A 22,619-nucleotide genomic window follows, 5' to 3' on the forward strand; every position below is an offset into this window, starting at 1 on the left:
ACGTCCTCTGTCTGGGCAGGGACCTATAGTGGCAGTTAGAGTTCAACACCGACACTTCTACTGACTGGTGCGTTCACATTGACGCTTTTCAAAAACTATTCTGGCAAAACTAACAACAGCAGCTGTAATGAGAAAATGGAGCATGGAAGAGAAAATCACTGAGGAGTGCCATCATAACAGTATGAGCACAAAGACCAGGTCAAGTCTGGCACAGACGACATTCAGTGAGGAATTCCTTTCCTCCAACAACAATGCTTGACTGCTTCATTTGAATGCGAAATATTTGAGTCACTGTATCTTGTGTGGCGCTCACAAAACAGCCATAATCAATTATGCTAATGGCCACTATCAGCTTCAATCCAAAACAATCAATGGACTTAAGGAACATCAAATAAACTAATTATAATTTCTAACAGCCCAGCAATGGACAGGATGCTTTTATCCCATTAGCAAATGAAAAACATTTAGTCTTCCTTTGTTTGAGTCAGAGATGATCATCAGTCTTTCCGTTCTAGCCACTGTAGATATCTTCCTCCATTAGTATGACTTTAATAGGGCTGTATGCAATCATTTTTGTAATTGCTCTATGCCCATTTGTGTGTCGGTGAAGCAGGAAGAAGCATCATTGGTAAACACTGTAGTTTGAAGTATAAAACCACCAAACACAAGGTTCCCCCCCCCGAGTTGTTTCATTGATCTTGGCTTCTTGTCTCTAACAGCGTCTTCAATCTCTTGCCTAAGCAAGAACGTAGCCCTTACAACTTATTTCTCTACCTGCCATTTTATCAATAATAATAATAGAATCTTGTGCAATTCCTTGTTAAATTGTTTTCAAATTGTTGCTACTTCACTTCTCATTTTAGTCAAGCCACGTTGACTGAACCATAGCAAATCTAAAGCCCAATAGAATGAGTACCACCTGTATACCTTTGGAAGCCATTGGGCTTATTTTAAATTCTGACTGATAGAAAAGCATGAAAATGCACTTACAAACAAACAGCAATACAAAGGATGCTGCTGTCCAACTGCACTGATTCTTACCATATTTAATATAATTGAATGTTTGTATACTCATAGTTTACATAACAGGTGATTCCAGTCTTTTCATTAGAATATCTCTGGTGGCTCCCAGAGCGCTGGATGCGCTGGCATAGCAATGTTCCTGATGGAAAAGGTGAAACCTTCCTATGATATCTGTGTTGGCTACAATGAACCCTTGCTAATGCCAATGGAGAGCAGAAGGTTGGGGAGCTGTGGGCACCTACCTTCACATGAGAGGCCGTGGGATGTGACTCCGGAGAGGCTATCCCTACAGACATTGCAGAAGGTGGGACGGGCATGGGAGCAGGCGTACCAGTTGTGCATCCCTGAGAAATGTTCCACATTAAACTGTGCCGTCTAGTAAAGGAGAGGTTAAAACAAATTGGCACCACCAGGATAAGACTTTAGAGCCCCTCAAAAGAAGCACTTTTTACAGTACCTACAACCTGCTTTCACCACACTCAACAGACTGACAATATGCATCCCATCGTCCAATAAATCCGTGACCATGCTACTCCCATTTCTGCACATGGAGGGGGGACTGCCAGAGGAATATCATCAATCAATCAATCAATCAATATCTGATTAACATCAGATCATTATATCTGTCCTCTCTGTTTTGGGGTCTGTATGGGGCTGAGAGCATCTTGGGACTGAGGGGTGTGGTATTGCAGATGGTTTAGGTAGACAGTCTTATGTAATCATTTTTACCCTCTTGGCCAAATCAAGACAATTCATATTCATATTCATACCATCAGAGTAACACCATCAGAGATCAGGATTGTTCAAAGTAAAAAATGTTGGCATCAATCAAGTATTCATAATGAGCTGCAGGACATTTTCAGTAATTATGATATCTATCTTTGAAACATGGAAAAATAAAGGTAGCAGTAAAATCGGTATTCAAAAATGAAAAAAAAACTATTTGTCTATTTATACTTTATGTTTTTCATATCAAGTGCGTGCTATTTTTGTTGTTATTCTGCCATATTTAAACATACGGTGAAAAATAAAAGTAGCAGAGCTTTACATATATTGCTGTTATGGTATGTTTCATATATAAAACACTCCTAATTCTGCAGCTTCCATGCATTAAGAAAAAGACATGTAGGAACTGATCAAAGTAAATTTGATAGTGCAGACTGATATAATAGCATGTTTATTTGGCTCACTCTAGAATGCTACAATCAAAGAGAAAAACATTAAAGGTCAAATAAAAAAAGGATAACTCATCATAACAGAACACACACACGTCATCTTTATCGCATACCTGAGCTAAGAACCATGACCTCTTCCTTATAAACGCTGAACTCAAAATCAGACAACAAACATGTTGAGCTATGCTGCAGACCCACAGAAGTGAACAATGGAGCTTACCTCATAATGGTCTCGCGACTGGACTGATTTCAGAGAACTGATCCAGTCCTCCATTTCCTTTCGGTTTTCGGCACACAGAATGAGCCTTCGAAACGGCGTGATTACCTGAAGCAGGAAAGGCAAGACATCCAAAATGATCAGGCTGGCTCGCTCTGCTGCCTGCCTGCCTGCAGAATGTGAGGACTATAGACGATTCCCTTTATTTCAGGCAGGAGCCAGACAAACCTCCCCTTTCTCCTCCTCCTCCCACTCCTCCCCTCCCTCTCGCAGCCCTCGCCAACTCTCCCTTCCTTTCTGAGCCTGCTTGACAGGGATCCGCTCTGACAGGCAGAATACCTTGGAAAATGCTAAAAGCCAGTTTAAAAAAAACAAGGCTCTGCAGTGCAAAGCTCCTGACAGACAATCCGGTCCTGTTAGTATGCTAATTATTTATGTAATGCTTTATCTTCAAATCCTTCTCCCTCACCCACCCAGATGTTCTGTGATGTACGTGCAAAATGTCCCTCTAGCCTGAGAAGCGCTGTAGAGAAACACCAGTACTGCAACAGCCTCTAATTAGCAAACAAAAACACCCCTACCCCTTCACCCACACTGTCAGGAGGATGTGCCACTGATACCAGTGAATCCTACAATTTGTCCCCTGGCAATTTAAGGCTCTGCGACACAAACACACTCTCTCGTCAAATATCACATGAAATACCTTGGATAAACATTTTTTAATTCTGACTGTGACATCTTTCATGTTAAAACAGAACGTCTGAAAGAGAGCAGTGAGGAAATAGATTTTCGATTTGCTGATGAAATTCAACAATCTTCCCACAGCAACAACAGTTGCGTGTTCAGTTAGCCTGTTACTTAGCTGACTGGACACAAGAAACAAGCTTTGTGTCAGAGAAGGATAACTGCTTGCCACTTCCACTAGCCAATTGAAGTCGAGATAGATTCCATTGAAGAGAATAACAACCCACTGCTTGAAGGTAGAGAGCCATACATGCTGAAGTTAACACAGAAGGGACAGCGATAACAGAATGCCGATGAAAGAAAGATTTCATTGGACAAACGCTAAATTACTGTATGATATGGTGGTCAGTATTTATAGAAACAACTGGTGATAGCCACCAGCAGCATCATGATTTATTGTAATCACATGTGTACAGTTTGAACGGTTCTTAATATGAGAAATTAAGATGCTATGAAAGAAAGAGTTACAAACGTTTTTATCTTACACTATCTAGGTAATTAGTTAACAGATACTAGACATGCCTGGCAAACACCAAGAACAGCACAGCTGGCACTGATAAAAGCTGGCTAGCTTCCAAACTGATTAAGGAGATGTATCTGGCTGTGTCATGAATTTGAGAATGTAACGTAAATTGCCAGTGTGAGATGCCCCCAAGTGTTCCTTAACAAAAATCTTCAAACTAAAGTTAATCATTTTTTTGTGTGTAGGATGAATTTACTAGAACATTCTTACATGGACCATGTTAAAATGCAAATAAATGTAAAAATCCAAGTAACATTTCCTTTAGGTTAAATGTTCTCTAGCAGTTACACTCTGCTACTTCTTGAATGTCCTTAGTTACCTGTCCTTAGTAACCTGTCTTGATTCTGCCATACTGTAATATTTTTTTGAAAATGTAAGCAGTGGTTCCAAAGTCGTTGTATTTTATCTTTAGCACTATTTGAGCTACAATACAGTGGTACTAGAAAGCGAACTCCTTAATGATTCGAGTAGAGCTCTTTAGGTCCATGGACTAGATTGTAGATGTGGCCCAAATGTAGCCAATGTTAAATAATCCAGGATAAAACATTTCTCTTTTCCTGTGCCTATGATTTAATTCTGGAAGTATACCTATAGGGCATTCTCCTGTGGGAACTGACGTCTCAGGCTCACGGCGAAGCTCTGTTGGTGGGGCTATTTATAGGCTCTATGTTTGTGACACGCTCTATTTTCAGCCTTTTTCTAAAATGGCTCTATCGGGCTCTACTGCGGATTCTATAAAGGATTTGATTTGATGGGCTATTGCTCTATGCTTCTCCATTTGGTGCACTGAAAGAGATAAACACACAGTATGTTTTTATTTTATTTTATGTATTTTATTTTAATTCTACATTGTATGTTTTATATTTTATCTTCTATTGTTTCCCACTCTTAGGTTTTTTTTGTCTTTTTTTTCCTTTGGTTGTTCTTTTGCTTTCATAAATATAAAGCACATTAAAACATGAAAGCATCTGTCTATGTGTGAAATGTGCTATATAAATAAACTAAAGTAAAATAAACCTAAAATGGGCAAATATGTGCATAAATACATAAAAGTATCTGTATTTCTATTTGTATTTGTACAAACCTCCATCTCTTCTAATGTTTTCACAGCTCTTTACATTTACTATTCAAGGCATTATCCAACGGAACAAGTGACTATGGTGGCTGGGTAACATAGGCAGTGATTGGTCAGAGGGCTGGGTAACATAGACAGTGATTGGTAAGAGGTTTGTATCAATCATATTGCTGTGTGTCGTTGTGCCCCAATAAACGGACTGAAGTCAGCCTTGTTTGTTAAGTCAAGAGCGTACATAACTGTAGCCTATTCCATTAGGTAACCTGTCCTTCAGGGGCAGGACCAACTGTCATAAGAGTCTGTTTAACTGCAGGGGGGAGACAATACGCGGGTAGGTGATCTAGACAAAACTATCTATGGTGGTGAACGAGTGAAGTTCATTTGGTCTCCTGGGGTCAGGGTAGCGTTGTTTCACAGATTCAGATTCAGGAAAACTACCTCATATCTGTGGCAGGATAACAACCACAATTCTATTTCAAATGAAGAAAATTGTTCTAAGGCTTTATTTGTAACTATTGGTGAAACACTGTTTCATATGTAGTCTTAGAGAGGACTCCTGACTATTGGGAACTGGAGGAGAGATGACATTAAAGTTGAACAACTTAACCACCTAACCATGCTGTCCTTTTCACTAAGGTGATTTGGCCACAGTGTTCAAAGCATGAGTGTTAGAATCCATTTGTAAAAAAACATAACAGAAACCATAAACAATATTACAATTTAACTGCAAAGGCAGCAGACAAGCCAAAGAAGAACAAGCACTTTTCCCAAAGGTCTGCCTGACCCTGTCTGTCTAGGAACTGACATGCCTATTTTGCCTGATTGGGTGAAAGAGTCAGCTTGGTGTGGAGCCAAGACACGACATAACTGGCAAGCTAAGCACCCATCCCAGTCCCAACTGGAGACACGGTCTTATGTGAACATAGAGGACATAGAGGTGGAGCCCAGGTCCACTAGAGAGGAGAGGAAGTCATGGAACTAGTGGCAATCACACATGCACAGTCAGCACAGAGACACAAGTCCCCTTTCCACCTAATCTGGCCACAATACAGAGAAAGGATAATTCCGTAGGAGACTGTTAGGCAGAAGGAGACAAAGGATTGCTTAAACTGACGAGAGAAGCTTATTATATTGAGAATCAGTTGCTGTTATAGGTAAGGTCAAGATGGCATTCAACCTTGTGATTTGTGATTATGACACCAGATCCCCTGAGGCTTGCGCCCTGAGAGAAAGCTCTCCTTAGGTTCAAAATAGGTTTGAACTAATCAAGGTGCACATTTCATGAGGCACACACTACAGCATGTTAATAAACTCTTAGGGATCAAATGTGTGAGAATCACCCCTTACCACCATCAATCTGATGGCTTGGTTGAGCTTCTTTTTTTTTTTTACTTCTTTTTATTTCCTTCCATCAGGTGCAATCATACAGTAGAATAGCACGGGTATAAGTGTCTCGAGGTGGTTACTACTCCATGGATCTCTTTGACCTGCTTTAGCCTACCCAACAGGGCTTAAGCATAGCAACATGGCGTGTGTTGTTGAGAATTGTCCCTCGTCACACCTTCACAAATGACCACGTCACATCTAAACCAGGGAGGAAAGAAAGGGGTGATAAACGTCTTGAATTCTTTCCCTCCATTGTGTTGCCACACCATGGCACCATGGCTTCAGCCAGGAGGCAGTGATTGCTGTATTTGCCATCAAAAGGAGGATTCTCAACATGTGTGTTTGACTATTCTCTTCAAGATTATCAGGTAAAATCCCTAATATAAAGTAGGATGGTTCTAATGGCAGTGCTATAAATAGGCATTTTTTGATTTCCTTTTGTATGTGTGTGTATGTGTGTATGGTCTCCTACCAGTGTGTGTGTATGTGTGTATGGTCTCCTAGCATGGTCCCCATGGTGAGCTATCCTTAGAACCCTGGAGAGTGATCTAGGAAGTTGTCATTTGTTTCTCAACACTAACCATGTTTTTAAGGTGTTTTTTTTACCCAGATATTGTTCATCTTCTCTTTTTGCTCCAAATATCTTGGCTCAGGAATGGGATTGAGTCCAATGGCATATCTGGGCAGTCACTCTGCACCATTCCAACCCATATTGTACCATTGTTGAGACATCCAAGCAATCACTGGCCTAAATTGTGCTGCCAAATTGTATTTTTTCAGATTAGGTAAATCCAGGCCTCCCTATCTTTTGAGCATAGTAGTCTTTCATACTTAAGTCTAGGTCGTTTACTTTGCCATATACATTTGATTAACCATTTGTTGATTGTTGGATATTGATTGTTGCATATTTGGTCCTAGTTAAAAGTCTTTCTGCTGCATTTTGGACTACCTGTAGCTTGGAAAGTGATGCCTGGTTAATACCTGAATAGAGCATTACAATAGCCCAGTCTGGAAAACATAAAAACATCTACCACCTGTTCACAGTCTTTTGAGGGGAAACATTCTGCACTTTTTTCTTATTATTCCAAAACGCACCAACCAACCCAGATCATCTGGACTGAGGAATGTGACATTGCTGTTCTGGATCTGAAAGACTCTGTTCTGAAGAGCCCTGAACTGCTGAAACTTTGACACATCAGACTGACTCTGCTTTTGCAAAGGGAGCCGAGACATCTTAAGTCACTTGCTTCCATCAGTCGGAAGCTCTTACCAAGAGAGACCTTGGAGGAAATAGTGTCTGGCCACAAAGTGGCCGTCTGGAGAAGGGGGTGGGGGGTGTGGGCGTCTGGAGAAGGGGGTGGGGGGTGTGGGTACTTGCAGTGGTACTTGACTGCATGGAGCGTTGTGTTGGGATAAAGGATAAAAGCACTTCAGAGGTTTGCCTTGTATTGATCTAATAGGACATTTGTAGCCAATATGAATGGCATATTTTCAAGCGCTGACAGAGGGCATTTTTGAATGATCAGACTTTTCACACGCACATCAATAAACTGGGGATACAGTGATACAGTATTCATTCACCACTATTCTACACGTGAATAATAATGTCGTGTTTGTGGGATTTGTGGTGTGGATTGCTTGTATTGCTTGTTGTTCAGATGAGCTGTTCTTCGTTTGTTCGTTTATTAAAATCACGCCACTGCATAAAATATATCTGTGTTAAGAGGTAATTGTGTTGACCACAGAATGAGATTGAGATCTCATGCTGTATTATACATGTGGCCAACCTGGGGAGAGAGTTTCAGCTGTCCCACATCCAAAAGGAAGTAGTGGTCCAGCTCCTGGTTGAGTAGCTGGTTGCAGACAGCTACCGTTTGGTGATAGGGCCACACAACTATTTTGTTAGTTGATGGGAACCTTAGTTGTCTACCCCCATCAACCAGTCAACTCAAGGCTCAAAGATACTGACCCTACCATTTTGCAGATGGCATTGGTTAATGCCAGTTCAGTCAATAATAAATCGTCGCAGGAACTGGATTTGAAGTTTGTGACTGAGACTTGGGTAAATTAGGGTGAGTCATGTTCACTGGCTGAGCTTGGCCAATCAGATGTCAGTTTTATAGTACACCCAGCCCCTCTGGCCATGGTGACTGTGTGAAAAAGCACATTAAGTGCCGTCAATTAACTGCCGATTTATAATCCACCTCTGAACTCCAACTCCGACAGAAAGCTGATCTGTCTGACTCCAAACTATGGCCTTGTGCTCTGGTGTACAGGCCTCCCAGAGCAATCAAAAAATGAATTGAAGAGTTCAGACATCCTGGGCGCTCACCTTCAGAGTGAATTGTTGGTGATTTTAACATTCATGTTCGCTGTCCTAGCGCACCTCTTGCTAGAGATCTCCTAAACGTGATTGAGCGCTTCAGTCTTGTTCAGTATGTCACTGCTCCTACACACGAGCATGGGCATATGCTTGATTTAGTTTTGTCACATGGTTTTACTTGGGTTTTACTTGTGTGATTTTGTACATATCGGATGACCTACCTGTTTTTAATCTACCGCACCCAACTACTAGACATATGCCCACTGCAACAGATAAGGGACTCTACGGACAGCCTCTACTGTGCCTCGTACATATCTCTTTATCAGTCTTACTCCCAGTCTGGTATTGATGAGCTAGCTGCTTGCTTTAATTCTGCATGTACTTCAGTCCTTGACACTTTTACACCAATGAAGGAGAACAGACCCAACCCTCATTCCCAGCCTTGGTCTAATGACCAATCAACAAAAACAAATATAGAGATGGGCTGAGCGTAAATGGAAAAAGGCCAAACTAAGGTGTCTTACAATATCATGCATAATTACTAACAAAAACAGCCACCATAGGCCCAGGGTCCTGTTCAGTACCACTAATAACGTTCTTGACCCACGACTAGTTTTACAAGTACATCTCCACTCTCTATTAATGATTACAAAATATATTTTATTGATAAAATTAACAAAATCAGATAATCTATACCAACAGCAGCCGATGGCTATCATAGTATATTTAATGTTATCTCCACTCTGGACCATTTTAATGAGCTGTACCTTTCCTGCCTTACTGAGTTAGTGTCTCGTATGAAACCCACCACCTGCCCTACAGGTTTGATTCCATCTCGCCCTCTTAAAGGAGATGTTTGATTCCATCTCGCCCTCTTAAAGGAGATGTTTTATTCCATCTCGCCCTTTTAAAGGAGATGTTTGATTCCATCTCGCCCTCTTAAAGGAGATGTTTTATGTTGTGGGTAGTAGTGAGCTCAACATCATTAACAAAATCACTGATCTCAGGAGTTGGACCGCCATTTTTTAAACCTGCAATGGTGCAACCTTTGCTAAAGAAGCCTAAACTGGATCCTGATACACCCTCAAATTTTAGACTCTTTAGATCTCTAAGCTCGCATTTCTATCAAACATCCTAAAAAGACAGTTTTTAATCAGTTAAAGTTATTTCAGAATGGGATCTTTGATATGTATCAATCTGGTTTCCATGCAATGCATAGCACCGAGTCTGCCCCCTTGAAAGTTAAAAAAGAGCTGTTGCTCACAGCTGATTCTAAGGGCTGTTCAGTTCTGGTTCTCGTAGATCTGACTGCCACTCTTGACTGAGCGGACCATGTAGTGATACTTGACCGGGTGGAGCATTGTGTTGGGATAAAGGGAAAACGCTCTTCAGAGGTTTGCCTTGTATTGATCTAATGGGACCTTTGTGGTCAATATGAATGGCATATTTTCAAGCTCTGCAGCCCTTTCAAATGGAGTCCCCCAAGGCTAAATACTGACCCCCCTTCTCTTCTCTCTGGTTGTATTGCCTCTCGGCTATGGAGCTCAAACTGAGACTGTAGGTCTGCCATTGAAAATAACAAAATCAGCATTGATGAAATGTAACATTGACATTGAAACAGTTAACTTTAGGCACAGGTGTTTTAAGGTGTTTTTGTTCATGTGCTTTTTCAATCTTTTCTTTGTTTTCTTCATGTCAGCCTTTTTCAGTGTGTTTTTTTACACTGCAAGTCTTCTTTCGATGTCAGTACTTTCAATGTCAACTTACTGTCTCTGTTTTGGCGTAGAAGGGGAGGTGTTTGATGGAAGGGACAAGAAATACATTAATTGCATAGATCCAATGGGCAAGGCATGTCTGAATGTGGGCGTGGCTGGAAGAATGGGGTTTGTAAAAAGAAGAGGAGAAAATCTCAAGTCATTCCATTCAACGGCACTTCTCATCCACAAAGAAGAATTTTCAAAAAATGTAACACTTGATTTGAAACTACAATACCTAGCCAAACTGGATACTTGCAGGATGAATTAATGTCCATACATTGTGTATCCTTGGTGAAAAAATGACAATTGCATTCTAAACACCCGCCACCCCTCTATCCAGCTAGCTTATGTTGATGTTGACGTTAGCTTTTTAGAGACTGGCTTTAGAGACTAGATTATGAGGCAACACTAGCCTTGTGTTACTGGAGTGTTGCTGGTATGGTGCCTGGTTAGCTGCAACAGTATCTTCCCTGCTTAATTTCACTTAAATTTAAGGCAATTTTTCACCAAGTATAGACAATGTCGGGACACTTATCTATCCTTAAATATCCAGTTTAGCTAGGTATTGTAGTTTCTCATCAGGTGTTATATTATTGATGCAGATTGGTTTGCCAAAGAAGGTCAGTGCACAGCTTCATTTCCTTCCACTGTATTAGTTGACCTAAAGTAACTGTGAACCGTTTTTTCCTATTTACGTGTTACATTTATGTGTTTGGCTGACCCTTAAAGTTCTCCTTTAAGAGTTTCTCTGTATATAAAATATGTTAAACTTAAAAGAACTATGGTGCAATAAAAAACTGACAGCAGTCAGCCTTGTTTGTTTGTTGTTGTTGTTTGTTGTGAGATGAGGCAATGCAGCAGTGGGCCTTAGTCAGCGCTAATTCTTTGATGCGTGTTTGGGGTGTTTCTGGCTTTAGTGTCAGTGATGAAATTGACCTTGTAATAATGAACACAATCATAACCTGGGTTTCTTTGGGATTAAGACAACAGGAGTTCAATAACACTGAATGCAGCATTTGATTCAAACATTCTTCATACATCACTTTCTGTGTCACTTCAGAAGAGACATAGTAAGCAAAACAATCTGTACTTCAAGACAGTTGTTTGATCTTGAGTTTCTGTAGAAACATACTGTATGCATTTGGTCTCTGAAACAAATAACAGATTCATACGTGCCTACACACACGGTTGTCTAGAAACCTGCCAAAAAGCCTTACAACATTTCTCTCAGATGGGTGAAAATCAGCATCAAGCCATTGACAGAGCTCAATGAAAATATTATTCAATTGTAAAAGTGTTGAGTGATAACATCTTCCCTTTATTAGCCCCTACCAGGTTATATAGGACAACTGTGACATATAAGAGGCCCAATGCAGGGTTCATCAAATAGCTGTACAAGATAATTCCCAATCCAGAGTGTCTGGCACCTTGACCTTGACTTGACTTTGGGGGGGGGTTGTGGAGGGCTCTCCATGTGACTCACAGCTTGTGTATATAATGTTGATGTAATTCATCAGAATTGTTCCCTACCGTGAAACTGTTGTTGACATTCTTTGTACTTGATTCAGCAACACTGGCATCCGAAAGATCCACTTCATCAAAGATGAGAGACTGTGGACAGGAAAGAAATGTGGTCATTAATGGTTATTCCAGCTGAAATGCTGACTAAGTTTAAATCACTTTTCACCTTTAACTTTTAGGAAAGAATCCCACAGAGGCGTACAGCCATTTACAAAATACAACAACTAGTACCTAATTCTACTCTAAATATTTATGCACATAAACTTAACTACAAATGACCACATGCATGTTTATGAACATCTTCCAGGTCTTCTGCTGATGTGCAATGCCATGCTGGAGATGATTTATAGTACGTGTCAGAGACAACATTAAAGCGGGGATTCACAGTCAGGGTTCTAAGCCGATGGGCATTTACTCCAATTTCAACTTTCAAGGAAGGTGCTTTGAATTAAATATCTACTTTTTTTGAATACTCATTCCTATATAGGGGCGGCAGTGGTACAGGAGGTAAAGAAGTCGTTTAGTAATCAGAAGGTTGCTAGTTCGATTCCCTGTCGAAGTGTCCTTGAGCAAGGCACTGAACCCATAATTGCTCCTGATGTGCAGTGTGCCATCAGTGTAAATGTAAAATGTGTATACATTGTAAGTCGCACATATGTAAGTTGCTTTGGATAAAAGCGTCTGCTAAATGACTAAATGTAATGTAAATGTAATATGGATACTCCATTCAGAACATTAGTGAAAGTATTAACTATTGTTTACTTGCTAAGAGATTAACCTGTGGTTATATTTCAAGAGGCAATAGTGAAAATTCCACAATTAACAAGGTCTACATATTATGGTCTATTCTCCATCAAATGTCTTTGGATTCGAAGGGTTGCTCTCTTCAGTGTTGTGGAGTTCCTATTTGTGTCAGTGACCACTGAAAACGGGCAGCTTAATGACTGTGATTACTCTACAGCATGTATACAGTGTCACACTATGACCCTCCTCCAGATTTGGAGACGCTATGGTTTGTGTATTTTTAGGTGCATGGGTGCGATGCCAACACAAACATGATCCATACCCCAACTGTGTCTAGAAGCCTGATTGTGTCTTATCTGCCTGTGGGGTGTCTCTCTCTCTCTCTCTCTCTCTCTCTCAAAACTCTGATCATGTCATAAGAGGGTGATATTCCATCAGTCTCTCTCATCATAACCCCAGGCACATTGATTGGGCTGAAAACACAAGGTCAATAACCTCCACTCCAACTTCCTGAAGGAGTGAGTTAATGCCATCCCTTAAGTAGCAGACGAGTGGAGGGACAGATGATGTTGTTGGTCGGATGATACACAAATAATGGAGAGACGAAGAACAGATAAATGGGTTACTTTGGCACTTTCAGAATAGCTTCTTCAAGTACAGGTTAGATAGGCGCGAAAGCTGAATCTGAATGACAGCATCAGGCAAAATACATTCAGCTCTCAGCTGTCCCTCGGGTTCTCAACCTAGCAGGCTGGCAATGGTAGAGGCACATGGACCTGTTCTCCACAGGAGCTCTACCACCCTGATGAAATGATAGGAGATATGGGAGGATGGCACTGCGTTATACTGTTGCTCTCCTCCACAGCAGCTCTGCCCACCTCTCCACCCAATGAGCAATCAGGATAGTAGAGACAGCCAGACAGAGAGGCAGATGAGGAGCAATGCCAAGACTGGAATCATTCATGGGATAGCGAGGCATGTGGGGGTGAAGTGGGGTGGGGCGGGGCGGGTGGTCCATGTCAACAGTCGAGGCCGTTGCCTGCTGACCCGAAGCGTCACCAAACCTTCCTCCGATCCACTGGCGCCCAGAGGAGGGGTAGTGTTGCGGGCACCTGCCCAGCAGACAGAGAGCATTCTCCAGCAAACACGGCTCCGAGACACCCGGTGCTGCCAGCGGGCCAGCGTTCCACCGGCCTGGGACAGGTCACACACATACAAACACAACCCTAAGATGCACTGGTCAACGGTCATTGGCTTCTTTCTGAGCTTATTACTAAAATATAGGGATTCAGATTAGAGGCCTGCACTCCCGCGGGAGTACCGCAGGACCCAGCACAACATTTGGATTGCAGGGTGGAAGAAACTGATGCGGGAGTAGGAGAAAGAAATGACTCTCGGGACTCCGACAAAATATAGATATATGTATAAAATGAAATAAAAGTACAGAATGTTATTCATGTTAGCACAAGAGAAGTTTGGTCATTTTTATGTGTGGCACATTTTCACAGGAGCGGGCAGAAGCGGAATTCAAAACAATCCCAAAGAAAATTTGCTTTATTTGGAAATGAAGAAGTGCACCTGCGGGGGGTTCAACAAAGCAGCATAAGCTTTTTTAGAGCTCAGACTTAGTCCAAACCAAACCCAGTTCAAAAGTTAAAGTGCTACGAACCTTACAGTTTGTTCTGTATCATTTATGTTGAAAGATGACCAGAACAAAAACAATGCAAAACCAAGTTTTCCCAGGAGTACCTGCAAATTCAAAAGTGCACAAAACTTCACACCCCGAGTCCCCTTTACTGTGCTTACACTTTCTTACTTCACTATTGTTCCAAATCATCTCAGCACTTTTTATTTTTTAATGAAACAAAACAATTCCATTTATGTTAATAGACGTCCAGAACTAATAAGGCTAAACCTTGTATTAATCTGAGTACCCATTACTGAATACAAATAACACTAATGAATAAACTAAATCTAATTTTCCAGAGTAAAAATGCATCAGTATGCAGTTAAGTACTGGTAAGTCGTTGGTTGTGGTGTAAGAAGGCTGTTGTTTGAGACTAATGTCCTTCAGATGGACAACACCAGCTTGTAGAGGCTGTTGCTGCATTCGGCATCTGCTGAGTTTCTGATGACATCTTTGTATTGTTTGGCCAGGACGCTTGTTTGTTTGTTTGCTGCCTTTTTTTGCACTACCATAACCTCACTTTAAAAGTAAACTTCTGCTGCTGTACATGTATCTGTATGTTTATAACTATATCTATATGTATATCTATATGTAGGACATGTCTCGTCCTATCTGTTGTTGTGCGTGTGCACTTTATATGTTTCACCGTGGGAGAGTGGGAAACGTTTTTTCGACTCCTTTGTATGTCTTAACATGCAAAGTAATTGACAATAAAGCTACTTTGACTACTTTGACTTTGACTCAGCATGGGAAGTGTCTCCTGCAGCCCACCCCAGAACACATCCAAATCCACCAGTCCCCAGCCCATCCCAGAACACATCCAAACCCACCAGTCCCCAGCCCATCCCAGAACACATCCAAATCCACCAGTCCCCACGCTGGAGCTCTGAGTGCCGCTGGACCGGGCCCATTAGATATGCATCCAATTCATCTTTAGGAACAGCACCGAAGCCTGGACTGGATCTGTAGCTGGACACACTGTCATTCAGATATGTAGTGTGACGAGGATCAAACACCCTGACCTCTTGGATCTGTAGCTGGACACACTGTCATTCAGATATGCAGTGTGATGAGGATCAAACACCCTGACCTCTTGAAGGAAATGAATGGCAGGTTGTCCATTGTTGTATGCCTGTTCCACTGTGGATTTGTCTTGATGGTAAAAGATAGGTCAAGTCCCTCAAAGTACTAGGCACATGCTTCGTACCGTAGTTCTCTATTTGCTACAAAGTTAATTTGCAGATCATGGTGGTAGTCAAAAAGCTTAGTGATCATAGGGCGTCTGCTCTGGAAGGTGAAGTTCAACCAGAGTTCCACCGTGTTGCACATGGATTTTGAGCCATGGTTGCATTCCTTCCAGCTTTTTGGTCATGAACTGAAGGCTTTTTTTTCCGGGAGCCATCTTGGTAGAACATCTGCTGGAAACTCAACATGAACGCAATCAGGTCTCCAGAAGGCTCCACCAATGAGGAGATGATTGTGTTGGGGAATAAAGACTGCAACGCAGCGTTATATACTTTCTTGATGTATCCCGCATTGTCTGTGTCGAACACAATGATATCCTCATTGGTTATACCATTCTTGCAGACATATGATGACAGCCACAGAACGGTTGCCCTCCTCTAAGATAACAGTGTCTGCAAGGTGGGTCAGGATCCTCCCAGATTCCCCCTTCTCCAGGGGTGCAATGAGAATGCTCAGTACACATCTCCCCTCTACATCTGGAGTCTCGTCAGCAACAGGGTTTTTAGTAAGATGTGTCCATTCTCTGGGTGTGTTTTGCATTAGAAAATCGAATCAATCGATCAATCGATGACTTTGGTTTATTAGAACATTGGGGAATTGCCTTGAACAGTCTTTAGCAGTTATTTTTGTTACTGGATTTGGTCAAACAGAAGTGAAATTAATTGCTTACCCTGTTTTAAGGTTTCTATTATTTACAATCATATATCTACACCGATGAGTTTTACGATAGATTATGCCTGCCTTCGAAAAAATAAAGCAGAGAACTTCAACTCAAAGTTTGCACAATAAATGCACCTGTGCGTGACAATCAACAACAGTGCATTGATTAGGAAGCTCATTAGGGTACAGCGATTGATTTTTTTTTAATATGCTGAAAACTACCGCCCCCTCAAAAATCAACCATCAGTCTCAGTCATCAAATACATTGCACCACCAGTGTGTAAGAAGCCTCCTCCCCGAGCTAGGCTAGCGCACACAGACACCAGAGCTGTAGAGCTGGAGAGCAGGAGCATTCAAAGCCCTAGGGGGACAGAAAGGTGCGTATGTCCAGTGTCCACTTTAAATGGAGTTACAAAGGAAACGCCACTGCTAGAACGCCACTCTAAAAATATAGACACACACTTGACAACAGTGAAGTTAACTGTCATTGTCATGGTTACCACTCAGCCTTCTCCAGCAGCCTGAGCTCCCCCAGGAGAAGGTAGGGGACGAGTTGACGAGAGTGTTACAGGACAGGAGTCATGAAGGACACATAGCTTAATGAATTTGGAAGAAGCTACTTTTTTTTTAATTGCCTGATAATTTTATTTAAACACAAGACACCTTCAAGGTTGCAATCCTTTGTGTTTTTGTTGGGAAGTGAAAGAGAAATTGTAGGGATTCTGCCATGGTTTGCGCTGTGGAGAAAGTTCTCTTACTCAGGATCAGCAATTTGAAGTCTGCCATGTTTCGCACTGTGGAGGAGGAAGTTCTCTGAGTCAGTCAGGATCAGCCATTCTGAGGCTGCTATGTGTTCAGGCTCTGCAGGAAGTTCCCCTGATTCACTTGCTTAATAGCGTCCCCTGAGGCGAACGATGACTTCGCATAGCAACCGCCTCCGTTTGTCTATGGAACCTCTAGCAGCTACTTGCTAAGGGCTAAGCAGACTGACTGGGGTATGTTAAAATGTGATTGTACAGGTTATGAAAGAGTAGTGAGTGATCTGTATACATCGCCTGGTGTTAGCAATAGGTGTAGGATTGGAAAAATAAAAACAGATTAATGGAGGCACAAACTCGTCACTCCCAAAGTCTTTGAGTGGATCATAACTCACACATCTCTAGTAGGGAGGCTCTGTTTGTACAGGATATGTGCTTGTACTGACACTGTTGTGAGAAGTTCGGTTTTGCAGTACTTTTATTTTGTTTAGTATGCTGTCAGATGTTGTTTAGTATGTTGGCTTTTTCTTTTTTTGTTTGTTTAATTTCTATTCCTTTTCTGTTTTTTCTTCAGGATGTACTTTTCCTTTTGATTACATTTATAGGTTGTATATAGTTTTTACACAGAGTATTTTCGGGATTCGGCCTAAGTAAACATACGGTCAATGCTATGCGTTTCTTCCCTTATTACAGCCATTACACCATTTCCAAGTGGTAAAGAAAATGAGTCGTTAATAAAAATTTAAAAAAAAACAACAACGTTAATATAGATTATAGAATAATATATTACCCAATGTCTTTTTTACATGATTCAGTTATAACTTGTTATAAAGGCTAAGCTGATATGTATGGCTATTGGTTGAGAAATGCCTGCAATAACTGCAACTCCCCATTGACCTGCAATGGTTTGGCAGCCCTGAACAAGAAGGTAGACACGTTAACGCATCCCACCCAGAAGACTTCAGCGGGCTATGTGGCGTCTACACATTACACCACTATATGTATTAGCCTGTGTTTGTGAACAAGCAATCAAGTTGTGAGGTCGGATTGTTTCCTCATAACAGGCTGATCATTTCAGCAAATCATAGGCACACTGAATGAAAATAAGAGTGTTTATCCACACACATTACCATGAGTAATTTTGTGTAGCCTAGATAGAACTACACTTTGTTACGCTTATGTTAAATGTTACAAAATTGTTATGAATGAAAGGCATAATCGGTTTCATCTTCACAGTTAACTAAATATGATAATGTTACTGATCCTGACTTGTCAAGACTGATGCGGGCTGCAGCACATAAATACGGTCTCACGAGGCATTGTGTGAATACTAGTATTTCATTCGATTGGATGAAAAATCTTCTGTGCTATATTCATGTATCACCTTTTGCGCTCAATACGACAGAAGAGATGGCGTAATATAGCTTGGTCTGTTTTTTTATAAAACAGTTGTTTAATATAACAGATATAATATTGACATTTTGATGTTTTACATTGTTGTCCCCACTTCTCAGAAGGCTTAGACAGGCCTGACTGCACACCACTGGTATTTTCATCCATATTTCTCAACACATAATGTCTGAGCGACATGCCTTTAACTTTCTCCGCCATAACTTAAGCCTAGTTTACAAGCAAAAAAACAAAACAAAAAAGGGTGAGCCAGGTGAGCAAGGTAGCTTAGTAATAACTATTGAGGACCGAGATTTTATATCGCCCCCTTGTGGTCTTTGAAAGCTAGAAAAGCCGGACGTAAGGCCAACTGAATGAATTGGAGAGCAGCCATAGTAGGCGTCTCATTTAAATGTCGGTTAATTTCAATACATTGATGCCTGAAAAATATGCAGATTAATAATCAATATATTGAACTTTTTATGATATCCCTACTCGTAAAAGTAGTTGTTTCCATTGAAATCCAACCTACCCTTCTGTTCAATCTAATAACTCTGTATAGAAAAAGACACCCAGGTTTCACAAAAACAGTGTTTCACATTTCCCAGTCCTCTATTGCCTTTAGCCAACTTAACATACAGTATTCAATTGATGGCAAGGGCTATCGACGCTAGTAGAGCACAGCAGTTCATCTCTAATAGTTCAGGCCCTACACAAGGCCTTAGTCCTCAGCCATACTGTATGACAACAAAGCGTACCTTGGCATCTTTGGCATAGTACAGTGTCCTTCCTCGTAGTTTGAAGTAGCGTTTTTTCCAGCGTTGGAAGGAGCTTGTTTGCTTCAACAGTAAGCCTTCTTTAACACTTGTCTAGAGAAAACAAATGAACAAAAATGTAAACACGAAAGCTTTATCAGTGTAAGGAATACTTCAAATTTAAGGGACCCAAAGGTGTGTTTCTTCTCAGTCAGATTACTTAAGCATATGGTGACGTCCTTGTCCAAACCCTTCTGTGGCTAAGGTGAAATAAAAGAGTTGGTTTTAATTACACACACAGATTGCTACAGCTACAGTACCAGTCAAAAGTTTGGACACACCTTTAATTTTTGTGTGAAGTGTTTTCTTTACTTTTAGTATTTTCTACATTGTAGATTAATACTGAAGACATTTAAACTACGAAAGAACACATATGGAATGATGTACTAAACAAAAAAAGTGTTATTTACCATGTAGAAAATAATAAAAGTAAAGAAAAAACTTGGGACCAGGTGCTGAGGCTCCATTTGATGCTTTGCTCAATTCCTTTTTTCCCCCCAAAATTCTGTTTTCCATAAAAAAAATTCTAGATTCTGTTTTGCATTATCATCATCAAATGTAAGTCCGGTTAAATACATTCACTTAGGATGTAGGCTGCTGTGCTTTTTACACAGAGTTTTCTATATGTCTAGATAATGGGCCTATGGTATTCTGGGTATTGGGTAGCAAATGTTATAAAGACTTTACTATCATTTTCACTTTTTTACTTGATAGAAGTCAAAGTTGCACACATACAGTATATGAGGGGAAATGACTTACTTACACACAATATGTAATCTACCTAAAGGTATCTAACTAATAAACTGAAGGGGAGTGTGTGTGTGAAAGACAGGGAGAGTGTGTGTGTGTGTGTGTGAGAGTGTGTGTGTATGTGTGTGTGTGTTCCTTTGTTCGGTCCCCATAGTTCCGCATGCGTGTGTACATGTGCAATGAACAATGGTACGAGGCTTCTCCTTGCGTGTGTGGCTATGTTAGGGCCAACATATGTGTAATCTGTGTGATTACGGTGCCAAGTTAGTAATGCAGGCAAAACCTCATGTCTCTGGGAAGCATAACTAACAATAACCCTTGTATGGTGTGGCAAAGCCAACTAGCATATAATCATAAAAACAGTCATGTTGAGTTGGGTGCGCCTGCAGGGGAGAGAGCGAGGGCCTGCTCTTTGGAGGCGGAGGAGAAAAGAATGATCACTATCCTGGGAGATCAGGGAGAGAGGAGGAGTGCTCCTGTCAGAGTGGGAGAGAGAAGAGGAGGAGTGCTCCTGTCAGAGTGAGGGGAGAGAAGAGTGCTCCTGTCAGAGTGAGGGGAGAGAAGAGGAGGAGTGCTCCTGTCAGAGTGGGAGAGAGAAGAGTGCTCCCGTCAGAGTGAGGGGAGAGAAGAGAAGTGAGGAGAGAGAAGAGGAGTGCTCCTGTCAGAGTGAGGCGAGAGAGGAGGAGTGCTCCTGTCAGAGTGAGGGGAGAGAAGAGGAGTGAGGAGAGAGAAGAGGAGGAGTGCTCCTGTCAGAGTGGGAGAGAGAAGAGGAGTGAGGAGAGAGAAGAGGAGGAGTGCTCCTGTCAGAGTGAGGGGAGAGAAGAGAAGTGAGGAGAGAGAAGAGGAGTGCTCCTGTCAGAGTGAGGCGAGAGAGGAGGAGTGCTCCTGTCAGAGTGAGGGGAGAGAAGAGGAGTGAGGAGAGAGAAGAGGAGGAGTGCTCCTGTCAGAGTGAGGCGAGAGAGGAGGAGTGAGGAGAGAGAAGAGGAGGTGCTCCTGTCAGAGTAAGGGGAGAGAGAAGAGGAGGAGTGCTCCTGTCAGAGTGAGGGGAGAGATAAGGCGTAGGTACATGACCTGTTGTCTTTGTCCCTAGGTCAGGGGAGCAGTTCAGGTGACATCAGGCTACAGTTACAGATTGACTGCAGGAGAGGCGTTGACAATGTATGCTTCCTGATTAAACTCCTGATTAACTCAATAAATGGATTCTAGCAAGTGACCAAGTGACAATTCTTGTTCTGTTCACAAAACTGCTCACTGTGTTTAAAACCGCCAAATGTGTCTGTGTGTCTCAATTTGCTTGTGTCACACAAACAAGCACGAATGTAACTTTTAACACTGGCAAATGTATCTACCATCATGTTATTTGAAGATGTAAAATTCCATATAATTCCATGTTTAACAATAGAGTCTGTGTTTCTAATCCCATACGCTTCTTCAAATGCAGCAAATTGCTCCTCATGGTCCTCTAGCGGCCTGTGTTTGTGTTTGTGTTCAAAAGAAAGCTGGTGTTGTACACAGTCCTGGCTCTGTGGTAACACACATTAGTAGCTTGGACTGAGCCATGAACAATTGCAGACGATCAACACAATGCTTCAGGAGCATGAAAAGGAAGGCTACAATTTGATTAGCTGTTGAGGTTAAATGTCAACAACCTTTCGCAAAACTGGCTCGCTGACTCTACCTTGAACCCTTTTTTTATTACTGGATTCCACCCAAATCAGAGGACCCACATGAAAGCAAAAGAACATGAACTTTAATGAAACATTGCATGGACATGCTCTCTCTGAGTCTTTCACACAAACACAGACATGCAGATGCAGATGCGGTCCTGTGTGTACAGACAGACACCTAAACTACACAGAAACCAGTGGCCCAGTCTCCTTGGCCTGGCACCTCTGCACAGTAGGCTACAGGGCAGCTGGACTTCCTGCCACAGGGCATGCTCCTTTGTTTGTCTACAGGAGGCCTTACAAATATTGCTTCACGAAACCAAGGCAAATGCTGACAGATGAGAGATGACAGCACATTATTGTATAAACATATTTCCATACATGACTGTATGAACAGTCACACACAAATATCATCAGGTATACACACACAAGAACATACATTAATACATCCCAAAAGAAGGGACTGGCAGCTACTTCAGATGCTAATAAATGTTTAAATTAACAGACAGTGTGACACTCAATTAATGACGAAATGTTACAATCGAATCGCCTTTTATTTGTGTGGACGTCTGGCTGGGAGGATTCACAATTTAAATGTATTTTCTTTTGTTTTTATTCAGTCAGTAAAAATGGGAATAAAAATCACGCAAGCAAATATTTTCTTCATATTAAAAAAAAGAAACATAAAAAAGAGAGACTACTAGAAAAACAGCACATTTTCTTCTTACTCACTGCCACATTCTTAAAAGTGAAAAGCCTTCTCACAGTTGAAATCAATGAATAGTATGTCATAGTCTACACAATTTTCAATCTATAATTGTCAAGAAAAAAGGGGGAATCACCACAGGCAAATGTCCACTGAAAGGTCATGTGACCCCGGCATAAGGGCAGCAGCAGTGGGATTGAGCCCTACTGCTGACCCAGAGGGCGATCCTGTCAACACGCCTCTGTCAGTGAAGTTCATCTGTCAAATCACATCATCACAGCCTTCTACAGCGTTAAACAAGGAGCACAAACCTGGAAGCAACGCTCCTTCCTCCTCCTCCTCCATCTTTCTATAAATATAGCAAGGACATAAAAACCCTGCTGAAAAAAAAGAAATCCACAGGCATATAGGGGGAAGATATCTATTTTTAGCAGAGGAAATATGCTCTCTGAAG

General features: G+C 41.5%; 1 protein-coding gene across 9 annotated transcripts in view; it reads right to left on the reverse strand.

The window, feature by feature from the left end:
- Positions 1-22,619, reverse strand: part of dgkh (diacylglycerol kinase, eta) — an 83,548-nt gene that overhangs the window by 49,413 nt on the left and 11,516 nt on the right. For 5 of the 9 annotated variants that reach the window (XR_004162982.2, XM_031561188.2, XM_031561207.2 and 2 more), the window contains exons 3-7: positions 18,986-19,096; positions 13,536-13,682; positions 11,754-11,834; positions 2,419-2,523; positions 1,266-1,398 (exon numbers count right to left, since the gene is read on the reverse strand). Coding sequence is in view for 8 of the 9 variants with exons in the window: in XM_031561188.2 (XP_031417048.1) it covers positions 1,266-1,398; positions 2,419-2,523; positions 11,754-11,834; positions 13,536-13,682; positions 18,986-19,096 (577 nt within the window). In the remaining variant the exon portion in view is untranslated. Of the gene's footprint in view, positions 1-1,265; positions 1,399-2,418; positions 2,613-2,888; positions 3,035-11,753; positions 11,835-13,535; positions 13,683-18,985; positions 19,097-22,619 lie in introns of those variants that run through there. The other 4 variants (XM_031561200.2, XM_012819795.3, XM_031561216.2 and 1 more) reach the window with 3 other exon arrangements.

This window comes from Clupea harengus, chromosome 2, assembly GCF_900700415.2.
Source record: "Clupea harengus chromosome 2, Ch_v2.0.2, whole genome shotgun sequence".
In the NCBI taxonomy this organism is placed as follows: Eukaryota; Metazoa; Chordata; class Actinopteri; order Clupeiformes; family Clupeidae; genus Clupea; species Clupea harengus.